General features: G+C 37.2%; 3 protein-coding genes across 3 annotated transcripts; 1 reads left to right on the plus strand and 2 right to left on the minus strand.

Moving 5' to 3' along the window:
- On the plus strand, positions 2,206-7,580 carry LOC18785658. Its single transcript, XM_007220840.2, has 3 exons — positions 2,206-3,295; positions 3,389-3,995; positions 6,173-7,580. Exons 1-3 carry the CDS (start codon positions 2,829-2,831, stop codon positions 7,331-7,333), a joined length of 2,235 nt encoding a protein of 744 aa, XP_007220902.2. The 5' UTR covers positions 2,206-2,828; the 3' UTR covers positions 7,334-7,580.
- On the minus strand, positions 7,433-10,329 carry LOC18787624 (zeaxanthin epoxidase, chloroplastic). The gene is made up of 9 exons (XM_020557528.1): positions 9,878-10,329; positions 9,255-9,417; positions 9,085-9,159; positions 8,901-9,001; positions 8,652-8,767; positions 8,140-8,539; positions 7,948-8,062; positions 7,731-7,834; positions 7,433-7,644 (listed from the first exon to the last, which is right to left on the minus strand). The coding sequence occupies exons 1-9, from the start codon at positions 9,997-9,999 to the stop codon at positions 7,593-7,595; spliced, it is 1,248 nt and encodes a 415-aa protein (XP_020413117.1). The 5' UTR covers positions 10,000-10,329; the 3' UTR covers positions 7,433-7,592.
- On the minus strand, positions 23,743-26,433 carry LOC18787006 (zeaxanthin epoxidase, chloroplastic). The gene is made up of 9 exons (XM_020556472.1): positions 26,009-26,433; positions 25,491-25,653; positions 25,334-25,408; positions 25,142-25,242; positions 24,894-25,009; positions 24,593-24,804; positions 24,368-24,459; positions 24,100-24,214; positions 23,743-23,980 (listed from the first exon to the last, which is right to left on the minus strand). The coding sequence occupies exons 1-9, from the start codon at positions 26,431-26,433 to the stop codon at positions 23,873-23,875; spliced, it is 1,407 nt and encodes a 468-aa protein (XP_020412061.1). The 3' UTR covers positions 23,743-23,872.

Genomic DNA, 27,138 nt, shown 5'->3' on the forward strand with positions numbered 1-27,138 from the left:
TGTTGACCCATGTCGTGTCAAAGCGCCGATTTGAAGACTCTCTTGACAAGTTGGGCATTAGCGATATTTATACACCAACTTGAGAAGGAGTGTTGGCGTGAGTCAACGTTCCCATTAGGAATAGAATTTGTTCCTATTAGGAATAAAATTTATATTTTATTGTAATTATTTAATTTAAGTAGAATTATGTGATTTTGTACATATTTCCTATTTGTAACCACTCTGTATGTAGTATATATATTCCTCATTGAGAGAAGAATAAACATACCCTAATTATTCCTTACCCAATACGTGGTGCTCAAGTGTTGGGCTTGAATGTTTGACTCCGATGTGGACTTGGCTCCATGTGTGGCCTACTATGTGGTGGTCCAATGTGTAGGGGTATGTTGAAGAATGAGTCCCACATAGGAAAATTAATAAAATAAAATAAAATATATAATGAATGGTTCCACTACTAATATTACCGAGGCTTTTTGTCATAAAACCCCACACCTACTGGACTTTGTAGGTGGTTAAGTTTGGGACAATATCGGGGTTATTAGTAGTGGGCCTCTAGTCCGTCTCTCTAAATTTAACATAATACCACTTGTCAGCATACTAGAAGATAATTTTTCTTGGATTAGGCTTGCAGGTAGCCCATGATTTACCTTTCTTTTACTCTTCAAATTAAGCAGAATCCAATCATCAAAGTTGAGAGAGCCAAGATCCCCAATATCAATGCCAATGCCATTCTAGGTGGCAATAGAAATAGGACAGTTTTTGAACAGGTGCTCAATAGTCTCCATAGGAGCAGCACATCTAGGACAATTAGGGATCTAAGTGAGACCTATTTTCTGTCTTTGCACATTTGTAAGTAATTTATTGTGACAGAAAAGCCAGAGGAAGGTTTTAGTCTTGGGAGGAAGGTGCAGCTGCCAAATAAATTGCCATGTCCACTTGCAAGCGGGATCATTAATATGAATTTTTTTACTTGTAATTGGGCTGCTGAAGCAGTTGGATAAATAAAAATAAAAATAAAAATTATATCACCGATCAAGTTCAATTCAGTCTGATTTTTTACTGACATAAAACTAGAATTAGAATCGGTCCGGTTTGTTTGTTTTTTTTCTTCTTCCAATTTTGACATTTTTAGCCAACACGGTTTGGTTCAACTATGTTTTCCGATTTGGATGCACACCCTTACTTTCAGCACACATGCAATCTTGTTATGTGCTTGTACAGAACACTCTCCTCTTCCGTAGCATTAAAACTTAGTCTACAAATTAGACATGCCAACACTGAATAAAGTGTGTATAAGGGTCAATGCGCTTGAAAACCCAAAAGATATTTTCTATTTAAACCCCAAACTTCTCTTAATTCACCCAATGTTCTAAGTTCACCCCAACTTTTAATTTAAATTTTCACAATTTCTAAGAAAACCCCACTATCTTACCAAACTACCCTTAAATACACCCCAAACATGAAGAAAAATTCAAGCTACCCAATACTGGAATTCCAAAAGTGACAATAATATTATTGTTCTTAGCAGAAATAAAAACACACAAACAAATGAAACCCCAAATCTGAAATTTAAATACATAAGGTATAAATTTTATCAAAACAACCAAGCAATCAACAGCCAAGAGTGCCAAAAAAAAAAAAAAAGCAATCAGCAAAGGGAAGAGAATAAGATCATTACAGCCAAACAATCAACAAGCCTTTCCATTAGCTCCCACACAGATTTTAAAGAGGTAGGCTCGTCAATGTCCTATCTCTTTAAAAAAGAAGAGTAATCTGGCAATAGGATGTAGAAGAGTTTGTATTTTTCTAAAACTTAATATGAAGAGTGATGGGGTGTGTATAGATGTACTAGAGTCTAGGGTTAAGTATTAAGTTAGATGACTTTTTTTGTCTTTTTATACAATAATAAAATTTATTGCTTAATAATTTAAGTATTAAGATAAATAAAGAGAATTACGGAATTTAAATAGAAAATCTCAACCCAAAATTATCCCTCTGCATGAATGTTTTGCTAGAGTAATAACGGGCTTCACCGCATAAGTACTGTATGATTGCTAATTTTTTCACCACATGGGTCAGCGACACTCAGGCTATGACAACATGATGACTTGATTTGGGCGCAATTTTACCCAAAAAAAGGGAGTAGGTTTTGATCCAAGGAATCCGGGTCTGAGTTTGGGCCTGGGTCTGGGTTTGTAGGCGTGGATAATTGAAGACCAAATCCAAAGAGAACACGTACTGTAGGGGGGTGGAGAGAGAGAGAAAGAGAGAAGAGCGTGTGAATATTATTTGAATAGGGATAACATGGTTAATTAACGTTTACCCAATTTCTATTTCTATTTCTATTTGCGTGCTCGAGATCACCTCTCTCCCTTCTCTTAGGCTAGCTTTAGCCTTTAGGGAGGTAGTAGGCCCCACCCCACTATATATGTATATATATATATATAACATAAACACAACCAAAAAAAAAAAAAAAGAAAAGAAAAGAAAGCTACCCATCCACCCAATCCAAGAATAATAACAACAACAATTACAAAAATCTGTTTTGTTTTAGTAGGTAAGGTGTTTAATTTAATTAATGAAACCCAAAAACCAAAGACAAAATAAAAATTTGGAAAAATAAAAAATAAAAAGAAGGTACTAATATTTGAAAGCACAAAATGGAGGGATGAGAATGAAATATATATTGAGATTGAACAATATATATGATATGATGATATAAAAACTAGACATAAACCTCCAATCCCGACTTAGAGAGAGAGAGAGAGAGAGAGAGAGAGAGAGAGAGAGGGAGATAGGTAGAGAGGTAGAGAGGTATCCTCGTCGTCATGATGGAAGGGGGCACTGGCGGCACTGCTAATCACGATGCTACTACTACTACTCATACTAATAATAATACTAATAATAATAACAGCAATAATAGTGAACCTGAATTACAAGACCAAACGACGACGTTCACGTCTTCCTGGGGAACATGGGAGGAGCTCTTGCTAGCATGCGCCGTGAAGCGTCACGGCATCAACGACTGGGACAGCGTCGCCATGGAACTCCAAGCCAAGACCTCTCTCCCTCACCTCCTCACCACCGCCTACAACTGCAAGCTCAAGTATCACGACCTCCGCCGCCGTTTCAACTCCCAACATCAAAACGACGACGTTGCCCTCCCCTCCCCCCCGCCACCAGACCATCACCACCACCACCATGATACTCCTAGTATTCCCTGGCTCGACGACCTCCGCAAACTCCGCGTCGCTCAACTCCGTCAAGAGCTCCATCGCAACGACGTCTCCATCGTGTAATTCTTTATATCTTTTTATATTTTTTTGTTTTTGGAAAAATTTTCACGTAAAATTTTAGATCTGAGTTGGTTGTCTTAATTAATTCTCAGGTCGTTGCAGTTGAAGGTGAAGAGGCTGGAGGAAGAACGAGAAGATAGCTCCAAGGATGACGAGGCCAAGCCAGATCTGGAGGAGGAGGACTCCAAGGGACACAGATCAGAAAACGACAAAAATATTCAAGACGAACCGGACCGGTCCAAACCGGACCAAGAGAACCAGTCGGTGAACGGCTCCAATTCAACCTGCTCCAAAAGTCTGGACAATAAGCCCAGCCAGGAAGACCGCGTCGCATCGGAACCCGAACCGCACCCGGTTCTGGACGGTTCGCGCGAACCGACCAAAGGGACAGGGGCCGGTGGACACTCGGAGTCAGAGTCGGATAAAGGGAGCTCGGAGACGGTGGCTAAGAAGCGGAGCCGCGAAGGGAAAGGCGGTGGTGACTCGGCGGGTGAGATGAGGGAGAGTAGTGAGGCGCAGAGTTCGGCGAGCTTGACGAGGAAATGGAACAGGAAACGACGTCGCAGAGTGGAGGTGCCAGAGCAGCAGCGTAACAACGAAGAGTTATTGTTGGTGAAATCACAGCCGTTGGTTGGGCTCCTGCAGATGATCCGAGCGCACGAGCATAGCTCATTGTTCGAGCGACGGCTTCCCACCCAGGTATTTTACTTATTTTACAATTTTGATTATTTTCGTAATTCCATTTCTTCTTTTCCTTTTATTTTTAAATTCTTATTTTATTCGAATCCAAACACTGCGAAACATGCATGCACCGAACCAAATTAAAAATACCAAATTAAATTTTCATTGACAATTTTATTTTTAAAGTTTGAGTATATGATTTGGCCATGGTTTTTCTTTTTTTGGTTAAAACCGGACTTGTATGAGGCAAACAAGTGGTCATGACGTTTCCAATAATTTGGGACCACTCCAAAATGGTTTTCGACTTTTTGTTGGTTTCAGTAGTAAGATGAAAAATACGCATGCGGCTGAAATTACTGACTTCTCTCCAGTGGCGAATAAATATCTATCTCCTGCTCCTAGGGTCTAGGATTTTGCATGCAATTCTCTAACACTATTGGTGGAATTTACTCCACTACATTTTTTTAGATATACAATCTTCTACTTAACCATGAATTTTTTCGATAGCAGTATTAGAGAGGTGGTATATAAAATGTGGTCTTAATAAAATGTTTCACTTAAAATTTAAATATTAATGGTTAAGTTGAATTTAAATATAAGGAATGATAAGGATGATAAGAATTTATGCTCGCATCTCACATACGGATAAAATGTAAGTTTTGCTAAATTAAAGAAAAAGGGTACACATAAATATTGGTGGTGTTAGTTATATCACATATATGGTGTGTTGGAATTTCATAAACAATAATGTTAAGAGCCACCTAATTTTTGAAGTTTTAATTACTAAATGATGCAGCATTTAATCTGTCATTGTAAGTCTGTTGTTGAAAATAAATGATGGTCAGAATTGTTGTAATATGAACAAATAAAATAGGCATACATTGGCTAAGCCAAGTTGGTTGGAGGGATGCGCTCCTCACTCTGCACTCTAGTTCAAATTCCTTTTTCCGTAATTTAAATTAGATTAAAATAGAATATCACTTTTATTAAAAAAAGAAGAAGCTATATATATAAAGTAAAAGGCAGAGAATGGTAAAACATTCAAAATACCAGAAAATGCTCTTGGTTAATGCAAACATTAATAATTGAAATTATTAATTAAATGAGGATAATATGATAAATTCACACTTTTTTATATTTAAAAAAATTAAATTTAAAAGAAAACTCATATAATGAATTATATTTTTAAGAAACACAACTATTCATTATTATTTTTTAATTTTAAAATAAATTTAAAATTGTTAAAAAAAAAACCTCTCGCAATCGCAGAAGAGGCTAAAATATATATGTCAGATTGGTTGCAATTCTAAATTTTAGGATTTGTGTTGGTGTTTAATATGTGTTGACAAATTCAAATTCAAATACAGTTTTTTGATTTTGTTTTAAAAAACAAACAGTAATTTTACTGTTGACTTAAAGATATTTGGTATAAAATCCAAGAAAAGAAAAAAGGTTTGTACTTTTGCTTATAGCGTAAGATCCGTAAGGGTCGTGGAGCCTTCTACTCAATTTACAAATTTATAAAACAAAACGTGTCATACAAGTGCGACCACCACGGATGGACCCCATGAGGCTCGCATCTCACCTCTTTTCATTCAGATTGTTTTCTTATTCTTTTAATCTTGGCATATTCTTTTGTTGCTATATACTTTTTTGTATGTATGCCAGGGAAATACTCTGTTCCCTTCATTTATTTTCAATTAATTTTTTATATTGCAATATAGGCCCTCCGAGGTCTTACATAGGCCCATAGGGAACTGTTTCTTTTTGGGTCTGAGGTCGATTGTGAATTTGTGATACCACAATAGCAGTTTCCTTATAGAATGGGCTCTTGTTTTTGTTTGTTGAGACCTGCTTCAATGTCCAAATCAAAACATTTGGGTGTCGACAACATTTCTATTACAGGTGAATCCCATACACATTGGTGGAGCCCTTTTTTATTAAAACGATGGTTAGTAATGTAATCGATAAATATGATACAAATAGTATTATTGTTTCGGATAAACCTATTCTGTTAAATTTATGTATACCAAAAGTCACATTTGGACTGTTGTAGAACATGCATGGATTTTGTGTTTCTCAGTTTCTGTCACTAATTTCTTTTTTTGTGTAGTAATTTAACTAGAAGATTTTTAGTGAGCATGAAAATTTTAAAACGAAAGCGAAGCATGATGATGATGTGGCTGCATGTACAGGAAAGCGACAAGTACAAGAGCATGGTCCAGCAGCATGTGGACTTGGAAACAATACAAAGCAAGCTCCACAAGGACGCATATTCGTCTTGCGCTCTTTCATTCTACAGAGACCTGCTGCTCCTCTTCAACAACGCCGTCGTTTTCTTCCCCAAATCCTCTTTGGAGTCGCTAACTGCTCACCAACTTCGACGCCTTGTCTTAAACGAAATGAAGAAGAATAATCTAATCACTAGACCACCCCCCAACCCTTCACCTTCATCTGAGCCATCAGATTCATTGCCTGCTGCTGCTGTACACGCACCACCACCCACCACAACTCCACCTTGTCCTCCTCCTCCAACGCAACCGCCCAAACGTCCTGATCAGCTTGAAAGATCAGACTCTTTGCTTGCCAAGCACAAGTCAACTGCGCCCATCATTGTCTGCCGGAAACGAAGCTCCATTTCATCAAAGCCTTCTGCTGCTGCTTCTATCTTTGATGTTAAACCAAAGGGTGAGCAGCAGCAACCTAAACAACAAGAAGAAGGTGACGAGAAAAAGAAAGCGACAGCTTTTGATGTTAAAACGCCCATTAACAATAACAAGGCCTCTTCAAAAGATGATGTAGCGGAAGAGCATAAGGGTGGTGGTGCTGGTGCTAAAGCAAAAGACAATCCTGTAACTACTGGAACCAGAAGCTCAAGAAGGACTCATCACGAGAATAATAATAATAAGGATGGAAGTGGTTCCACCAAGAAACAGACGGGAACTCCGAAAGCGGATAAGAAGTCGAAAACGGAGGCAGCGGCGTTGGACAAAAAGCGAAGTGCAGCAGCCGATTTCTTGAAGAGAATTAAGCGCAATGCTCCTGCGTCGGACACATTGAAGAGCGGCAGTGGCAGTGGGAGCGGCACTAGTACTAGATCAGGTGGAGGAGAGCAGAAGAGGAGGGGAGGTGGTAAGGTTGACAAAGTCAAAGAAAGGGTGTTAAGGCAAAGTGGCGGTGATAAAAAGAAACAAGCCAAGGAAGAAAGCAGCAGTCCATCCAAGCGAAGTGTAGGAAGGCCGCCGAAGAAGGCGGCTGCCGTGACGGCCAATGTAGTAGCTTCATCAAAGCGGCCTAGGGAAAATGGGGGGAAGCAGGAGGCTTCTAGGCGGCCTAGAAAACGCTCTAGAAGGTAAATTAAATTTATTGGCAGCATGGTTTAGAAATTAAACAAGAATTAGGCAGATTGTAATTGTATTCCTATGTTTTTTTTTTCTTTCTGTGGATATATTTCATATGTATACTATTAGGAAGGATTTGTTATTTAGGTAGTAAAATGCAATCACTGTTTCTATCGTCTGTTTTACACGCCGGAAAACCCGATAATATTACATGTAATAGAGAAGTTGATTTGAATTGGAAGGTTATCAACTTCAATTCTAACAGAGAAGTCATCTAAGTTTGTTTTGCTTCCCTCTCTCTCTCTCTTTGAGATTTGAGACTTAACCTGCAAGAAGAAGAAGAACATGAGCGGTGCTGATAAAAGCGGACAATGAGAAAATGAACTGAAATATTTTCTGTATATTCCTTTACCCGTGCCCTGCTATCATCCAAGTCATAAATTTTGGCAAAAGAAACTGCAGAAATGCCTGACCCATTCGAAATGCAGGGTACGTTATCTGCAGAGATGAGAGATGCTGCAACCACAAGAACAAATAGAAATATGACTACATTTAATTAATTAATTTCTTTATTTTAAATAGAAAACTAAGACCAGTTTGACGAAGGAAACGGGGTGGAGAAAACTCACAGCTAGAGTACCAGTTTTAAGCTGTGTGCAAGGTTGATACATAGCTAGCATTTTTGATGCCATTCGGGTGGCTGCATGCACTATACCAACACGCCTTATTCTTTTCTTCGCGTATCTAACCAACCATCACACAAAAGTTTGTGAAGTAATTTTTACAATGCCTCAAGATTTAAACCTACAACTACAACTTACTGTCTTAGTGCCAAGCAAATTGCATCTGAAATTTGAGCATCTGTGCCGGTATTGGGAACTTGATCAAGCTCATCTATAAGCTGGTAACAGTCCTGCACATAAACGCGACAACATGGGAGCTCATGAGAGACAACTCCTTCCGTTTTTCGGATATGGAAACGATAAAATGTACTAAGAAGACCAGATACCTCAATTGCCATGCAACCCCCTTGGCCAAGATTTGGCTGCAATGGATGAGCAGCATCGCCTAGCAGAGCAACACGCCCGATTCCCCAAGAGCAGATCATGTCTCTGTCGTAGATTTCTCTCTGTAAAATCATGGACTCTGGTGTTTCCTGAATTAGAGCAATCACTTCATCACACCACTTTCCAAATTTCTCCTCCAGGAGCTTCTTTTTACCTGCAGGATCTAAAAGCCTAAGATTTAGATAACTGGAAGAGCTATGTTCAAATCTAATGATCAAATGCATTAATTTTATGACAAGATCACAACAGAGAAAGAGAGTGTGTGCCTCCAGGAGGATCAGTGCTCATAGGCGGCTGCTTATGGAAGGCAAACCATTGCATATTCCCATTCCCAATATCTAACGCAGCAAAGTACTGGTTCAATCCCAAGAAGACCCGATACCTACAAATCAAGAACGCCCAGATAATGAATCGAAACCATCCATCTACTAACTTCATTTTTGAGTTTTTACACTTTTGTTTGTCCATTTTTTAAATTGAGCTTGTCAATATGAACCATGTAACATATAATATACCCGACACTAGCAATGTATGGCGGAATTAATTTTGTTATTCCACTGTAGCAGGTGTCATTTGAGTATTTTGCTTCCCGTCTGCCAAATAATTTCTTTCGCACCTGGTAAAAAAAAAAAATAAAAAAATAATGAAGTTGAAAGGGGCATACATTGGAGATGGCTCAAAGATTAACAGAGAATTTACATTTGACCATATTCCATCAGCTCCTACTAAAACATCACCATGATATTGCCGTCCATCTTCAAGGATCACCGTGACCTAATTTATAATACACGGAAAGAAGCTGAGAAATTTGTACTGGTGGTTTCTGAAAAGTTTTAGAAATTAGAATATTAGTAAGAAATTAATTGAACCTTGCTAGGCTCTTCAATGAAGTCCACCACTTCAGAATTGTTTCTCACAATGTCCAATCCGACTGCATTGACTAAGATATCTTGAAGCTCCATCCGGCATATCACTTGAGTGATAGGAAGCCCCCTACTTACAGCCGGAGACGAAAGATCAAACTTGGTAAACCTGAACCAAAAAGCATAAAATAAAAAAAAGGATACAATTGAGCACTTGATTTAGAGAAACATCTATTGAGCACTGGACACAAAAACTAAGAAATCACTTGAAAAATTTCTCAAATTAAACTAACTAAATGGAGAAGTAAACAAATAGATTCTTTTATACAGCATCCAATTGCTGTCCATGTATAGTATAGCAGCAAGCTCACATCGTTGGCCCATTCCCAACCGAATAAACTTTCGGGGTCTGGTGATTGTCTAATATGGTATCAAAGCTTTGGTAAGTTCCAATTTCTTTGTTGGTTTGCAAGGTACGGGGGTGAGGCTGCAGTTAATGCTTATATATGGACGTCAGGAAGGAAGGAGGGTGTTGGTTTGATATAAAAGATTAAGCCCTATGGGTTGAGTGCTTATCTCACAAGTGGAACCAAAGTGAAAAAGTTACTTAAAAATAACAGCAGACTTACCATTCACCTGAAACTCCATCTACAAAGCCATTGGTCCTATTGCCAGTAACACAACCTGCTGCCATGATTTGTTTTGCAACATTCTCATCAATGGCTTCCAGCACGGCCAGAGCGCTACTCATAAGCTGAATCGGTCCGCGGTGTTGTCCCTCCCCTCTCACTAAACTCAGGTCTTTCTCAAACACCTCTACTTCAAATCCTCAGTGTTTTGCTGCCAATGCTAAAACTAGCCCCCCAATACCCCCACCGGCAATTAGAATTTTAAACTTCCTTTTGCCATCCTTCTCTTCATCTAAAGTTGGATCAAGACTACTTTTGCATCTCACACAATAGCTTCTGATCTTACTGTATTTTTTTGCTCTAAAATCAAGAATGCCATAGCTCTGGTTTTGGATGCATGAATTAAGGTATTGGAAAGAGGCCAGCATTGTTGACCAGAAATAGAAATAGAAATAGAAATAGAAATAGGATGATCACAATTGTCTAGAGCTCATAATTCATATGTATATGTAGCAGCCAACTGATCATATAACATGAAAGATAAAAAATAAGATAAAACTAATTTTGTATTGTCCTGATTCATAAAATCCCATAATTATGTATGCACAAGGGTTTTTTAATTTTCTACTTAGCTACCGTCCAGCCCTGAAAGTGGTATAAATAACTGGGGAAAGAAGCTTGTTCAAATTAAACAAATCAGAAGGTCAATTACGATGTGCTTAAGATCAGATCAGGAGGACAGAAACCTTATTTTTTCTTTTTTTTTTTTGTGGTGTACCGAACGATCTGCTAAAAAATCAAGGCTTAATTGCTACAGTGCACCTTGAAACATTGGTCAATTCTCATTTTACCCCCTTAATATTAAAGTGACTCACTTTGCCCCTTTGACTAAGGTTTGATGTTCCACGGTGTCCTCTACTATCAATTCCATTCAAAAGTCTGTTAAGTTTGACGTGACAGTGGTGTTTTAGTAATTTTGTGCACTTAAGTTTTTTATTCACAAATTTGAGTGGGTAATGTGGCAAAGTGGAGCCCACCTCCAGCATGGATAAAAAAACTAATAAAAATTTAAACTGCGCAAATTTTTCTTAAGCACATTCAACCATTGCAAAATAGAGGCACAATGTCTTGGAGACCCATTCTACTTACCTAACCAGGAACATGCCTCAGTTCCAGTTCTGGGTATAAAACGAAACAAAATTTTAATGGTTTCTTCAGCACTGTATAATGAATGCAAAATCTCCACTGAGAAGAATTTCAAGCAAAGCACCACCATCAATATAGAACTCAGAAAGGCGATGGCTATAGTATATTAACAAACCATTCGCAGCAGAGTTCATGAATGTGAGCAAAGCAACTGGGTATGGGGGTTGGGGTTCTGTGGGAGTGGGGTAGAAAAAACCAGAGGGAGAGGATGATGGGTCTCGATGGGGAAGTGGGGGAGCGGAGAAGAAATTGGAGGAGGTGTAAGAAATCAGTAGGGGTGGGGAGGGGCGGTGGGGTTTTAGGTTCTGCCCTTGGAGAATGGGTTGTCGGGGAAGGGGGCCCACGGGTTTCTGGTTCTGCGCAAGGAGCGGGTGGGTTGCGGGTTAGGGGGAGTGTTGTGCGGAAGCGTCAACTAACTGTAAGTGAAAAATAAACAACAACTTACAAGAGATAAAAAAAAAAAAAAGGATAAACAGTCGAAAACCCCCCTAACTATAACACTTGTCGAGATGTCCACCCTGAATAATTTTTTTAGCCAATTTAACCATCAGACTATTTTAAATGTTCAATTTAACTCCCTCCGTTAGTTTCCATGTAGTTTCATCCAATTTTCTGTTTAAATGTCACGTGTTAGGCACGTTAAAAGTTAAATTTTTAATGTTTAAAATAATTAAATGTTTAAAATTACAAAACTGAAAGAAGAAAAAAAAAAGGGAAAAACAAAGGGAAGGCAATCAATGTCTTCCCCAACCCCTTCCTCCCAAGACTCTGTCTTCAATCCCACATCCACAAGAGTTTTTCAGTGAATGCCAATGGTTGGTTCGTGTAAATAAATATATAATCAGAATCAAGATATGGTTTCATCTTCATCCCCACCTGAAATTAGAATTTTAAGCTTCCTTTTACCACCCTTTTCTTCATCTAAATTTGGATCAAGACTACTTCTACATCTCACACAATAGCTTCATCTTACTGTATTTTTTTGCTCTAAAATCAAGAATGCCATAGCTCTGGTTTTGAATGCATGAATTAAGGGACTAGAAAGAGGCCAGCATTGTTGACCAGAAATAGAACACAATTGCTTGTAGCTCAAGAATTCATATATGTAGCAGCCAACTGATCATATAGCATGAAAGATAAAAAAACATTATTGTCCTGATGATTCATGAAATCCCACATATTGTTTTTTTTATATGCAGTCTGGCCCAGAAACAAAAAGTGTTGTAAATAAGGGGGGAAAGAAGCTTGTTCAAATCAAACAAGTCAGAAAGACAATTACCATGTGCTTCAGACCAGATCAGGAGGACAGAAACCAACCTTATTTATTTTGAGATTTTCTATTTAAATCCTGCACTTCTCTTTGTTCACCCCAATACTTAAATCATTAAGCTGTAAGTTTTATAATTGTTTAAAAAGACAAGGTCATCCAACTTAATAATTAACCCTAGTATATCTATGCACACACTCTATACACCCCAGCACTCTTCATATTAAGTTTTAGAAACCTCCTTCCAACTTCCTGTTTACAAACTCACTCTCTCTCTCTCTCTCTCTCTCTCTCTCTCTCTCTCTCTCTCTCAACAATACCCAAGTGTTAGAATTCCAGTTACAGTTCTTGGAGAGAGGTAAAGCTGTTCTCTTTCTCTAGAAAGTATTAAATTTCGGATTTGGGGTTTCATTTGTTTGTGTTTGTTTGTTTGTTTGTTTTTTTTTGCTGGGAACAAAGAAAATTGTGGGGTTTAAATAGAAAATCTCTTTTAATTATTATTTTTTTCAGTTTGGGGTGTATTTAAGGATAGTTTGGGAAGATAGTGAGGTTTTCTTAGAAATTGTGAAAATTTAAATTAAAAATTGGGATAAACTTAGAACACGGGGTGAACTAAGAGAAGTGTGGAGTTTAAATAGAAAATCTCTTTATTTTTTGTGGTGAACCGAAAGATATGTTAAAAATCAATGCTTGCTGTCTTTGGTTTTTGCAAAAAATACGAAGCAACCCATTATGCTAATGATTAAGGAGTGTGATTTTGTAAGGTCATCTCCAAGTGAGGGCTATATCCTCAAATATGGTTCAAAATTCCCAAAACTTATCTCTAAGAGTGGGCTACACAAAGGGTTACAAAAAAAAGAGAGGGCTACTCATTAGGCCAATTCATAAATATTAAGCCACATGTGGCCCTTTGGTCAGCTCAAGCTAAATAATTAGATGGGCCCAGTTGACGTCACCTTAGTTATTGTTAGTGTGAAATTGTGTTGGCATTTCCTAGAACTTAGTATTGATTTGGAAGTGTCATTTTGCTGTAGGTTTGAAGCAAAATTGTCGTCTCTGATTTCTAGAAATTGCAGGATTGGAACAGCTCAGCAATTCCGAATTCCAGAATTGTGACCTAACACGTATGTGACATTTGATCTGAAGGGTAAGACATGTCATTTTTCATGCACTCATAATAGGAACGTTTTTTTTGGAATCTAATATGATTTTATTTTCTTGATCTTCCTTGATTTTAATTAATTAGAATCCATTTAGGAGTGCATCTCATTTAGGCATATTTTGCAATATCTTTTTACTTATTCTTCTTTATCTTATCCATGATTTGTTACTTATCTTTTAAAGTAATTTACTTGCAAATCAAGTTTTAATCAGATCACATTATTAAAGGTGTTGAGATATTCTTGGTAGTTGACCTAAGAATATTAGGACTCCTTTAATGGTGGGATTATCATAAATTTCCTTTATTGGGTTTTTACTTTCCTATTGGTTTTGGGCTTTACGCCTGATCTTCATTAGAATAGGAAAAATATCTTTTTGTTTTTATTCAAATCGTGCAAATCAAGTAATTTGGTTTTCAACGTGTTATCTTTCGTGTAAAGAAAAAGTACCTTTGTCTTCTTTATTTGGAGAGCTTTCACGATCGTATTTTCAATCCATAAACTTTGAAAAGCTGAGTTTTTATTTGAGATTGTTGAGGCCCAAAAAATTCACGGTTCAGCCCAAGCCCAATGCTATACCTTACCAAGAAGAAACCCGATTTGGGCACGCGAAAGTTAGTCATATGCACTTGCACACATGCCACTTCAAGCAAATAAGCAACACGCCACGCTACAAGCTTAAGTGGACCCAAACCACGCAAGATGCCCTGGGCTTGCTTGAGTGGGTTGTGGTATGGTTGGTAATAAGTAGACATGAGGCCCATTGATGGGCCGAGAAATGGAAGTCTCGGGGTTGCTTAGGAGCCCCAGAACTCAAGCCCATTTCTTAGGCCCAAATATGTGGGTGAGCACAAAGAGAGAAAAATAGCCTATTACTTCAACCAAAATAGTCCATTAACTCAACCAAAATGGCCCAACAATTGATGAAGTTAGCCCATTCACTTGATAAACCAACTTATTGTCCTAGAAGGCCCAAGCAACTCAAGAAAATATATGGAAAATCTCCAGCACCTAGCTAAAAACAAAAGCCACGATGAAAGCCAAAATATCCATGTGTGTAGGCTGCTAAAAGGCTCCAGCACATGGGAAAGAACAATTTCCAAGCACAAAACACTCGAAGTACTAAGGGATATGAATGCGCAAGTTGCCAGGAAAAGAAGCACCCTTCGAACCAGCATACATACCCCAATTCCTTCCCCCATCAGACCTGGCCATGGAAAAAGGAAAGAAAGAAAGGAAGGAGATGGCTGGGAATGGAAGTCTCCCACTGAAACTGTTGCGGGAAAGGGGGCCTTGAGCCCCCAAAATTTCTGATTTTGTGCAAATAAACAGAGAAGATTTTGCTAAAATAAGATAAGTCAAAGAAGGGGAGGAGAAAGGAAGGAAAAAGCTTGGCCAAATTAGATAGAAACCATTAGGGTTTCTTGGAAAAAGATGGCTTCCAGCGGCTATAAAAGGGGCCTCTTTTACCTAACCAAGAAAAACACACACCTAGAGAGCAAGCTTCCTCTCTTGCCTGCAAAACCCAGCAATTTCGTGCACTATTTACCCTTCTTCTCTATTTTCCTCTTCTGGCAGACCACTTTCAGAATCTGTCAAGCTGCCGGAAGAACATTGTTCTTCCTTTACCTCTTCTCAGCCAAATCTTCTTGCAAACCTTTTCTTCCTCACCTTAACACTCCCATTTCTCCCTAGAAAGCCATATTTTCCTCTTTGGTGTTAAACTCATGCTGATTTTGCTTCCATGCCACAAGCCTCTCATGCCAAGCTAGAAAATTTATCTGTAAGTATAAAGAAATAATCTGTAAGTTGCTTTTGTTTTAGTTGGTGAAGGTAACCAGAACGCTTCCTAAGGCTCTACTGCCCTTTTGAAGCGCTTTTGGGGCTTGATTTTTCGAACTCAGACAAAGGGGACAATTTCATCAATCAACCATTTACGACAGCCCAGCCCATTTGTAGCTGCCGGAAGAAAAAAGGCCCTACAGAGATAAATCATCAAGTGTTCCATGTTTACTTGGTGATTTATCAAACGCTTTTATCATTCATATGCATGTTCAGTGACTCATACGGTTAAGGGTAAGGATTGAAATATCGGTCGATACACCGATATATCGGTATTTTCAACTGTCGACACCGATACTAGAGGGTAAAGCCATATATTCCCTTATATCGACGATATATCCCAGATAAGTGTGATATCTCTGATATTTCCCGATATCCATAATATAACCCAAAAAAAATTCAAAAGTTTTGAAGGCAATTGAAGCAAATTGAAACCCAAAAATAGCGAATCCTTGCCAAGAACCCTACAATTTATTAATATGAAGAATCTATACACAGTCCACTGCCCACATACCTCTAATCCATCTATGAGCATAGGAACTAGACCTAGTACTAACTCAAATGAATCTTATGATGGTTATGGTTATGTCATGTCTGATTAGAGTGGAACTAGTTATGGAGCTTGTAAAATAATATCTTGTATATTTGTATGTTGCAATACAGAGGAAGGCCAATATATAAAGCCAAAAAGACTACCTAAGGAAGGTAATTTATCCTAAGTTAAAGGCACTAATTTGTACAAGACTTAACAGAGAAGTTGACTAATCCTATACAATGTAACAAATAATGTACAATATATTATGTAATCTTTGAATATCTTCAATAGAGCTCAAGATGATAAAATAGATTATAGACCTACTAGTTTGGTTAATCCTAATTATCCCATATATGGGAGGACAATAGAGAGCTCAAGAGAGACCTATGTGCACCATGTTCAAACATGGCTTACAAATTGCTAGGGTTATATGACTTGGTATGACTACTGTATGAATCTAGATGGTTGTTCCTCATTGTTTGAATATCATAGGAGCTCTTCATTTATGTAGACTGAGGCTTATCTAAATTGTAATCCAATGTTTAAACAAACAACGGATTTATGCATGGTTTATTTATTCTAATCAACATTTTATTTTCAAACTTTTCATTAACATGCATTACATACCACTTATATTTCATCATATGTATATCTTATTATTAGTAAATTTTGAGTTTTATTTGTTCAATACATTTATTGATAAAGTACATAACATCTATGAAAGTTTTACACCAAAATTATTTGTTTCAATGCCTATATCTGTCAGTTTTGTTGATTTTTTCCCGATACGTAAAACAATAACGATATATCCCCTAAAATATCCCTCAATTGGAGGCTTGATATCATCTGCATGGCCGATATTTTAATCCTTGGTTGAGGGCACCAAGACCGTGGTGGCAGTTTTCCTTCGGCGAGCTTGAAGCAATCGTGACCAGTATTGCGTTCAACATAAGGAGTGTCAAAGATCATCCTGTGACAGAACTTGAGTTACGACGAAGTCGAAAAATATTATCTAGAATATGTCTAGGATAAGTGTGTGAGTACTTCTTGTAATCATCGTTCTATAGTGGACTCATGTTGGACTGAGGAGTCCCCTGAATTTTTCCCAGAGGTGGAGTTTTACCACATAGAATAATTCTTTGCGTGTTCTTTTATTTTATGCTCAGCACATTTGAGGATTGATAAGCCATATCAATCCTGCTACCGAAGTTTATTTTTTGTTTATTGATTATAATCTTAAATTGACCTATTCACCCCCCTCTAGGCATTTTTTAGTCATCCTACAAGTAATCTCAATTGGCATCAGAGTAGGTTGCTGAACATACTCAGCAAGATCCGACATGCCTTAGGATGGATCGTGCCGCAGCTCTGTTGCACACATCCACTATATTTCGATGGCAACAACTATGGCGCCTGAAAGGCCAAAATGAAGTCGTTCCTTTGGTCCTTAGATGAACGTGTATGGAATACAATGGTTCAAGGATTTCCTAAACCCACAAAGAATATCGAAAAATGAGATGAAGAAACCACAGTCCTCAAAACTTGAAAGGAGTGGACCACTGCAGAAGTCACACACAACACTAATAATCAAAATGGGTTAAATGCTTTATTTACTACTGTCTCTTTTGATCAATTTGAATATATATCTTGTTATGATACTTCTAAGGAAGCTTGGGATATTTTGCAGGTTACTCATGAAGGAACATATACTATCAAGGGAGCCAAGCTTCAAATGCACACTTTATAGTTTGAGACAATCATGATGGATGAGAATGAAACTTTTTCTGAATTTTATGCTAAACTTTGCGTCATCGTGAATGCATGTTCAAGTTTAGGTGAAAAAATTCCAAAAGATAAGGTTGTGAAAAAGATTTTGAGATCTTTGCCTCAACGGTTTCAACCAATGATCAGGCTATTGAAAAGATTTGTGACTTAAACACCTTAAAAGTTCAGGAACTCATAGGATCTATACAAACTTATGAGATGAAACATCTAGCTCCTAAAAAGAGCAAAATTGTTGCTTTCAAAGTTGTGAACGAAGAAGACGATGGGCATTCAAATGAGGACTGCAGTAATGAGGAATTAACAATTCTCACAAGACGATTCATGAACTTTCTCAAAAATCAAGATCCAAGGAGTCGAGATTCAAAATGTATAAATTCTAAAAATAGGTTCGTTGACTATACTGATGGTCTCTCGCAAGTCAAATGAACGAAAGAATCTAAGAGAAAAGGTCCAATGTTTCGAATGTGAAGGCTATGGACATATATCTTTGGAATGTGCCAACACCTTAAAGAAACAAAAGGATGGGAAGAATAAGGCACTGCATACTACTTGGAGTGACAGTGATTCTGACTCTGAAAATAATGAGAAGCCATTGCGCTTATCACGGCTGTAAGCTTGGATAAACCAACGAAGAAGGATGATGATTGTGAAGATATGAATATTGAGTTTATCATGAACAAATATGATGATATGTTGGTTGCTTCTCAGAAATTCAGCAAACAAAATGAAGAGCTCGTAAAATCCATTGCCGTGCTGAAGTTGAAAAATTGTAGGATTGCAAACGAGTTTCAATCCTCTGATGTAGATTCCGAAAAGTTAAGTGCAGGTATGAACGAAATATTGATGTTTTTGTAGAAAAAATTGACTAATCAAAATAAATTAATTGCATCTCTAACTTATGACAACAAAGCCCTTGAACTTGAACTTAAAAAATCAAAGAAAAGGATTGTTTCTTTAAACATTGGTGCAAAAAAAAAAATTGACAAGATGATTAGCATGGGAAGAAGAGATGGTGACAAACGAGGCTTGGGATTTGAACCAAGTAATAAGTCTTCCCTTGTGTCTAAAATAAAGTTTGTCAAATCTTCTTCACTTATTGAACCTTCTGCTGCTCATGAAGTCAAGAAATTCATTCCAATTTGTCACTTTTGTGGAACTCATGGCCACATAAGACCAAGATGCAATAAGCTTCGAAACAAATTTGTTAGTTCAAATTCTTATGTCATGGGTGGAAAAATCTTTTGAAAGAGGTAAAACACTTATCCAAACTATCTTCTTTTCATTGTTTGCCGTCAACTAAGACAAAGTTAGTTTGGAGGAAAAAGGAAAATCATAATTGTATGTTTACCTCCACTAATATTGTGCATGAACCCATTGCTTTAGAAAATTTGGATCTTAAATGTCTTGTTGCAAAACCTTAAGATAATATTCGATTTGACACTCTTAGGAAGTCTTTAGGTATTTGTTCTTTTGAATAATTGTTTGTGTTTTGATGCATGCCAAAAGACTCCAGCTATTCTCTTCTCTATTTTTGTAACATAAATTGGATTACATTCTAAGTACTTTGTTCAGCACATGCAGGGTTTGATAAGCAATATCAATCCTACTAACGTATGGAAGTTTTTGTTGATCTTAGATTGGATTTTTGGCGTTGGATCACCTTGGGCACATTAATATTGGGTTTATGTGAATGATTCTCGACTGTCTTTGTTTTTTATAAGGTCAATTAAATGCTTTTTTATATTAAATCTCTTGTCTCACATATAGCACATACACTCTAATCTTGCTTAATAATTTTGAATGAATCATCACTTTGCCTTGTCTTGATACTAGATTTGCATTGTATTTTTTGCTACTGAGCTCACAAATTTATAACATCTCTTTAATTAAAAGTAAAGTAAAATAAGTGTTTGATCCTTGCCAAGTAATCGGGCCTCTTGTCTGACCAACGTCGAGGTTCGCGTTAAAAAGCTTTGATCTTGTACACATTGTTCCACTTTGTAGCCTACATGACTTGGGTTAGTACATCCTAGGGGTGCTTTAACACCCATTGTCTTAAAGTCAATTGACTTGAGCACATTGATTTAACACCCGTTACATGGGTATTGTAGAAAGCTTGATAAAGTTAGCATTTAAAAAAAAGGAAAAAGAAAAAAAGAAGAAGGTGAAAGTGGTGACCTCTGTATGCATTTTGTATGTGTTTATTCTATGTTCTTGGTTGGACTTTTTCTTTGTTATTAAGCAAGTTTATTTACATAACACGAGATTGGGCTTTGATGTTTGCTCATTTGATGGACTTTATTGCTTACAAATACTTTTGATTCTCCATTTTATAATCCTTGTGTTTGATTAAACCTTTGTGATTTGATGTGCCTTAAATCCTAACAGGCTTTGCTTCAAATGCTCCTAGACAGATATTAGTATTGGCTCTATTTGTCTATCCTTTTGCATAGTGTTGGCACGTGCTCATGATTTTTATTTTTATTTTGTATGAAGAAGGAGTCTTGGTATAATGTTGGCATAGTCATTGATGTTTAATTATGTTTCTTTTATTTTCTTGTTTCAGTTTATTCCCTTTATTTTTTATCTTATTTTTCTTAGATGCTATAATTGTCTTCATCCTTGACATATCTTTAGGGGGAGAGTTATTGTTCAAATGCACAAGATGATATGATCATGTTTATTATTTTTCTTTCAGTGGTAGTTTTTAGTTTTTGTTTAAGTCCTTAAAAAATAAAAATAAAAATAAAAATAAATGATTTTTTTTAAATTTTCAAACATAGTGTCATTTTATGCTTCTTGTTTAATTTTGCAGCTAGGCTTTGCTTCATGTTGCACCTCAAGCTTCGCTTGAATATCATAATTACTGAGAAGGACACATGATAAACTGAATCCAAGGATTGCAGTGCCACTGTGAATCCTGTCAGTTGCAGACTTGTAGCACAACATGTTCGCAAGAATATTTCTTTGGAAATATGTATGACAGAATGAAGAGCAGAAGACAAGTAAACGAAGAGGTAAGTATCATGTATTATGTTTATACAATTGAACCTAAAATTGTTTATGTTGTTCTTGTAGGTGATGAATGGATCTTGGCTATGAAAGATGAGACTTTTGCACCTGTGGCATATTTGGAGTTGGTGAGGTTATTGCTTGTTGCCAAATGGACATCAAAAGTGCCTTCCTTAGTAGTGCTTTCAAGTAGCCCCACATGTTGAGCAACCTACATTCACGACAAGATAAAGCCTCTTAAATGCTTCATTGGTTAATCTCTATGCCTTTATATGTTGGGATTGCAAACTAATTTTCTCCTCCTATTTTTGCTATTATATATGCTCCCTTATGTTCTTTCCTTGCCCTTTGGATTTCCTAACAAAAAGAGGGAGAGATGACTATGTGAAATTATGATAAAAAAAGGGTGAGAGATTGTGTTGTAGAATTAAGAGGGAGTGATGTTGTAGTTTTGCTTTGAATTACATTTCTTCTCCCACATGCTTCACTGGTTTTGTTGTTTTATAATGTGCAGGGATTCAGAGCTCTGAGTTTAGAGTAGGATTTTATTTGTTAAATCCCATGCAATTTTGTTTAAGTTGTAATAGGTGTTTTGTTTAGGAAATGCTAAAGGGGGAGATTGTTAGTATGAAATTGTGTTGGCATTTCCTAGAACTTAGTATTGGTTTGGAAGTGTCATTTAGCTATAGGTTTGAAGCAAAATTGTTGTCTCTGATTTCCAAAAACTGCAGGATTGAAACAACTCAGCAATCTCGAATTCCAGAATTGTGACTTAACACGTATGAGACATTTGATTTGAAGGGTAAGACATGTCATTTTTCATGCACTCATAATAAGAATGTTTTTTTGGAATCTAATATGATTTTATTTCCTTGATCTTCCTTGATTTTAATCAATTAGAATCCACTTAGGAGTGCATCTCATTTAGGCATATTTTGCAATATCTTTTTACTTATTCTTTCTTTATCTTATCCATGATTTGTTACTTATCTTTTAAAGTAATTTACTTGCAAATCAAGTTTTAATTCGATCACATTATTAAAGGTGTTGAGATATTCTTGGTAGTTGACCTAAGAATATTAGGACTCCTTTAATGGTGGGATTATCATAAATTTCCTTATTGGGTTTTTAGTTTCCTATTGGTTTTGGGCTTTACGCGTGATCATCATTAGAATAGGAAAATATCTTTTTGATTTTATTCAAATCGTGTTTTCAACATGTTATCTTTCGTGTAAAGAAAAAGTACCTTTGTCTTCTTTGTTTGGAGAGCTTTCACAATCATATTTTCAATCCATAAACTTTGGAAAGCTGAGTTTTTATTTGAAGATAAATCATCAAGTGTTCCATGTTTACTTGGTGATTCATCAAACACTTTAATCATTCATATGAATGTTCGGTGACTCATACGGTTCAGGGCACCAAGACCGTGGTGTCGGTTTTCCTCCGGCGAGCTTGAAGCAATCATGACTAGTATTGCGTTCAACATAAAGAGTGTTAAAGATCATCCCGTGACAGAAGTTGAGTTACGAAGAAGTCGATAAACATTATCTAGAATGTGTCTAGGATAAGTGTGTAAGTACTTCTTGTAATCATCGTTCTATAGTGGATTCGTGTTGGACTGAGGAGTCGCGTGGATTTTCCCCGGAGGTGGGGTTTTACCACGTAAAATAATTCTCTACGTGTTCTTTTATTTTATGCTCAGCACGTTTCCAAATTGATAAGCTATATCAATTTTGCTACCGAAGTTTATTTTTTATTTATTGATTATAATCTTAAATTAGCCTATTCACCCCTCTTTAGGCATTTTTTAGTAATCCTACAAGTAATTTCAGTTATGATGTTGGAGGCACCTCCATTCAAACAAATAAGATCTTGAAGTTCTCTAGACTTGTACAACTAAATTAATCATTGGATTATGATTTTTGTTTGAAACTTTCTTTGGTGGGGGAAGAGGTTTTATGTTGATGACCGCCATCATGATCTGTTTTGCAACATTCTCATCAATGGCTTCCATCACCGCCAAAGCACCACTCAAAAGTTGGATTGGGCATCAGTGTTGCCCCTCCCCTCTCACTGCACTCAGGTCCTTCTACATCAAATCCTCTATGCTTTGCTGCCATTGCCAATGCCATAACAAGGCCCCCAATACCCCCACCTGCAATCAGAATTTTAAGCTTCCTTTTGCCACCTTTCTCTTCAATGTTAATTAACCTTTGATCAAACAGCCCCTTGTTTTTTGGTTGGAAACTATAGCCTTTGTACACCGAAAATGGAAAGGATTTCCCAGGCAATTGGAAATGGACACGTAGCATAACTAACCATATGGTTCATAGTATTGGTCACAGTACAGACATCTTATATTGCCAGACAAATATTAGCGAAAATTGATTTATAAAATATGCATATTGCAAACGTCACTTTGCAATCTGCAAAGTTCTATGTCTGCATAGGTTTTGGTTATTTTGAGTTTTGTGGGCTTGGCTTGAGATCATCCTTAATCGTTTATGCGGGCTAGTAGTTGTTTGCATGGCTTTTGTCCGCTTTACTTTTGCTTTTTTAGCATGCTAGTTTTGTCCCCATTTTGCGCTTGGTGTTAGTTGTATTGTTGAAGGTTATCTAATGAATGAAGTTGCCGTTTAAAGATAGTGGAAACTAGGAAGCATATGTATATAATATATAAAAGAAACATTAGTTATGGAATTCCGCAGATGAATGTTTTATCACACAGCAGCATAACAACTAGACTCCTTTCCTATATCCATCTCCGCATACGCTATGCACTCCTCTTTCACACAGAACTTGATGTGAGTTGGAAAGTCTGTACGTTTTTGATAATGATCAGTGACAGATGTTTTTAATTAAACCCTGCTTCCTTTAAAACATTTCACATTTGTTCGAACAGTAGTTGATGCATTTCTCATAACTAGGAATGAAACAAAAAATTGAAGTCATCTAAGGCTGTTTTCTGTCCTGTACTTTGCATTGGTTTCTCTATCTTTTGAGGCATAACCTGCAGCAAGAAGAGCAACATGAATGATACATGTATGTTTTTCATCTGTTTCAGATATGTCAAGTTTTTCAAGTGCCCAGTCGAGGATTTTCAATTAAGGTGGTTACGTTGAGAGGATATAGGGATATATATATATGTGCAAACGAATTTGGCATTGATTTTATTTTTTCTTGTTCCTTTACCCATGCCCTGCTGTGATCCAAGCCATAAATTTTGGCAAACAAATTTGCAGAAATGCACGAAATACAGGAATTGCAGGGTGCGTTATCTGCTGAGTTAATAGATGCTGCAACCACAAGAACAAAATGAAATGAGCTACATTTATTCTTTTTTTCTTTCTTTTGAATGAAAGTTAGGAAAAGCTTTGAGGAGGTTGAAGCAAGAGACTGGGTGGAGAAAACTTACAGCCAGAGGACCAATTTTAAACTCTATGTAAGGTTTGTAACTGGCAAGCATTTTTGAAGCAAATCGGCTGGCTGCAAACACTAAGCCAACACGCCACAATCTTTTGTTTGCATATCTGATTATCATCGTGATGTAGCCAAATTTAATACGCAAGATTGAAGATCTTTTGATTAAACAAAAGTTTGTAAATTCAGTCTATTTCAAGATTTAAACCTAAAACTAGGAGTGTGAGACTGGTTTGCAAGAGATAGGGTTTCCTAAAATCTACCTTCTTAGTGCCAAGACAATTTCTTCCGATATTTGAACATTTGAGTCACTTTCGGAAGCTTGAACAAGCTCATGTATAAGTTGGTAACAATCCTGCACATACAAAATCTCCCAGGTAATGACTAATGAGCACATGGGAAAAATACCTTAATTTGTTTCCATTTTTCTGACATGCAGGCTGCATGATGCTGCATGCTAAAGATAAATGTATTAAACGATAACATACCTCAATTGCCATGCAACCCCCTTGGCCAAGATTCGGCTGCATTGGATGAGCAGCATCACCCAGCAGAGTAACACGCCCGGCTCCCCAGGTGTAAATCATGTCTCTATCATAGATATCTCTCCGTAAAATCATGGACTCTGGTGTTTTTTGAATTAGTGTAACCACTTCAGGACACCAGTTACCAAATTTCTCGAGGAGCCTCTTCTTTTTACCTGCAACATCGAAAGGCATGATATTTACGTTATCACTAGTCAGCAACATAGAGAAGGGAGAGGGAAGGAGGGGGCAGAGAGGAGTGTGCCTTCAGGAGGATCATTGCTCATGGGCTGCTCTTTATGGTTGGCAAACCATTGTATCTTTCCATTCCCAACATCCGTTGCAACAAAGCACTGGTTCAATCCCAAGAAGATCCGGTACCTTCATACCAGCACAACCAAGATTACTGAATTAAAACATTCATGTGCTTTGTTTATTTTGTGCTGAACTTCCACTTTGGTCCATTCATAAATCCAGTTTGTCATAAGAAATTAAACCATTTTTATTACTTACGCAACACTATCAATATATGGTGGCACAAAGTTTGTCACTCCACTGTAGGATGTGTAAGTTGAATATTTTGCTTCCCGTTCCCCAAATAATTTTGCGCGCACCTAGTGATGAAGAAACAATAAGTAAGGAAGTTGATAAGTGCATACATACATACACATACATTGGAAATAGTTCAAAAAGGAGATAACTTACCTTTGACCATATTCCATCAGCTCCTACTAAAACCTCACCATCATATTGCTGGCCATCTTCAAGGATCACAGTGACCTAATAATCCACAGATAGAAGTTAGAAATTTGTACAGAACTGTGAAGAATTAAAAAGTAGATTAGTCAAAAATTAATTCAACCTTGCTAGGGTCTTCAAGGAAGTCCACCACTTTAGATTTGTTTCTCACAATGTCCAACCCAACAGCATTGAGTAAGATATCTTGCAGTGCCATCCTGCATATTACTAGAGTGAGAGGAAGCCCCCTACTTACAGCTGGAGATGAAAGATCAAACTTGATAATCCTGAAGAAAAATTAAAATAAGGATCAAATGCTAACTTGAAAGCGTAATTCTTTCTTTTCTCGAAAATCAGAGTTAAAAACAGAACTCAGGAAAAGGTAATGACTAATATCCATTTGCTTTTGCGATTAAAAGAATAAAATAGCTAGCTATTGTGGATATCTTTGCTTATGATATTTGGCACTTGAGTTATAGGAACATCCTCTGACCACAAGAACTATGAAATCCTCTGAAATTCAAATCAAAATAACTAAACCGAAAAGTTAGTATAGCGATCCATATATAACATAAAAAACTCAGAAAGAAGTACAATTCACTATAATGAATCAAAGTTACTCAACAATAGCATCAAGCTTACCATTCACCTGAGAGACCGTCGGCATAGCCAGTGGTCCTATTGCCAGTAACACAACCTGCTTCCTTGATTTGTTTTGCAACATTCTCGTCAATGGCTTCCAGGACCTCCAAAGCGCTACTCACAAGCTGAATCGGTCCACGGTGTTGTCCCTCCCCTCTCACTGCACTCAAGTCCTTCTCAAAGACCTGTACTTCAAATCCTTCATGTTTCGCTGCTAGTGCCAAAACTAGCCTCCCAATACCCCCACCTGCAATGAGGATTTTAAGCTTCCTATTGCCACCATTCTCTCCATCTAAGGTCTGATCAAAACTATTTTGACATCTTACATAATAGCTTCTGGTCTTGCTGGACTGTGTTGTTCTAAAATCAAGAATGTCATAGGTCTGGTGAATGCATGAATTAATTAAGTACCTGCAATTTGACATTGCTGACCAGAATAGAAAGTAAGGTCACAAGTGCGTGCTTAGGTAGTTGTGGTGTGGACTTGCAGTGGTATTATATTTGACATGACATGAAAACAAGTCAAGATAGCGCTCACAACCATTTTGTGACCAACGAACTTTACTATTACAAAGACGTGTTTCCTTATTCCTAGTAAACAAGTTCCTTAGAAATGAAGCGCATCAAGAGTAAGCTAATGAAGAGAAATATGTCTTTATGGAGTTTATGATTATTATTTAAGTACAAGCAATAGTGTACATGGTGGGAGATTTCTCACATACACACACACACAACTATGACGTTATGGGGATTCAAACCTAAGACCTCTAGTCTGCAAGTCAAGACCATTTTCCACTAGCCTTGACCCCGTTGGCATGGAGTTGTTATTAAAACTTAAAAAAAGTCATAATCCACTTATACATTATAAAAACACAAGGGAGAAAAGAAATTGCACATAGAGGACTGCTTCGAGATTTTTAAAGTGTCGACAGCAGTTCCCTATTTTTAAGCTAAACTTTGATGGTTCAGTTTGCCCTAATTTCTCTTCGTTTCTCTTTTTGTGATTCTTGGAATGCTCATATTGCATGCTTCAATTTTTTTTGCTTAAGGCAGAGCTGTTCGTGAAGGTTTACCCTCTACCGCCCATCAAACATGGTGTCAAACATGTCCAAATTGAACGTTATTCCAAA

This window comes from Prunus persica, chromosome G2 (genome assembly GCF_000346465.2).
Source record: "Prunus persica cultivar Lovell chromosome G2, Prunus_persica_NCBIv2, whole genome shotgun sequence".
In the NCBI taxonomy this organism is placed as follows: Eukaryota; Viridiplantae; Streptophyta; class Magnoliopsida; order Rosales; family Rosaceae; genus Prunus; species Prunus persica.

What these genes read in the sequence shown, in the direction of transcription:
- LOC18785658 (XM_007220840.2), top strand. Translation starts at nt 2,829, where the DNA reads ATGATGGAAGGGGGCACTGGCGGCACTGCTAATCACGATGCTACTACT. An exon ending in CGCAACGACGTCTCCATCGT is followed by an intron (nt 3,296 to 3,388) that starts GTAATTCTTTAT and finishes ATTAATTCTCAG; the next exon opens with GTCGTTGCAGTTGAAGGTGA. An exon ending in AGCGACGGCTTCCCACCCAG is followed by an intron (nt 3,996 to 6,172) that starts GTATTTTACTTA and finishes CTGCATGTACAG; the next exon opens with GAAAGCGACAAGTACAAGAG.
- LOC18787624 (XM_020557528.1), bottom strand. Translation starts at nt 9,999, where the DNA reads ATGAGTAGCGCTCTGGCCGTGCTGGAAGCCATTGATGAGAATGTTGCA. An exon ending in CCATACATTGCTAGTGTCGG is followed by an intron (nt 8,768 to 8,900) that starts GTATATTATATG and finishes CTTGATTTGTAG; the next exon opens with GTATCGGGTCTTCTTGGGAT. An exon ending in TTAAAACTGGTACTCTAGCT is followed by an intron (nt 7,835 to 7,947) that starts GTGAGTTTTCTC and finishes TTGTGGTTGCAG; the next exon opens with CATCTCTCATCTCTGCAGAT.
- LOC18787006 (XM_020556472.1), bottom strand. Translation starts at nt 26,433, where the DNA reads ATGTCAAATTGCAGGTACTTAATTAATTCATGCATTCACCAGACCTAT. An exon ending in TCCTTGAAGACCCTAGCAAG is followed by an intron (nt 25,409 to 25,490) that starts GTTGAATTAATT and finishes GTGGATTATTAG; the next exon opens with GTCACTGTGATCCTTGAAGA. An exon ending in ATTGTCTTGGCACTAAGAAG is followed by an intron (nt 24,215 to 24,367) that starts GTAGATTTTAGG and finishes GATGATAATCAG; the next exon opens with ATATGCAAACAAAAGATTGT.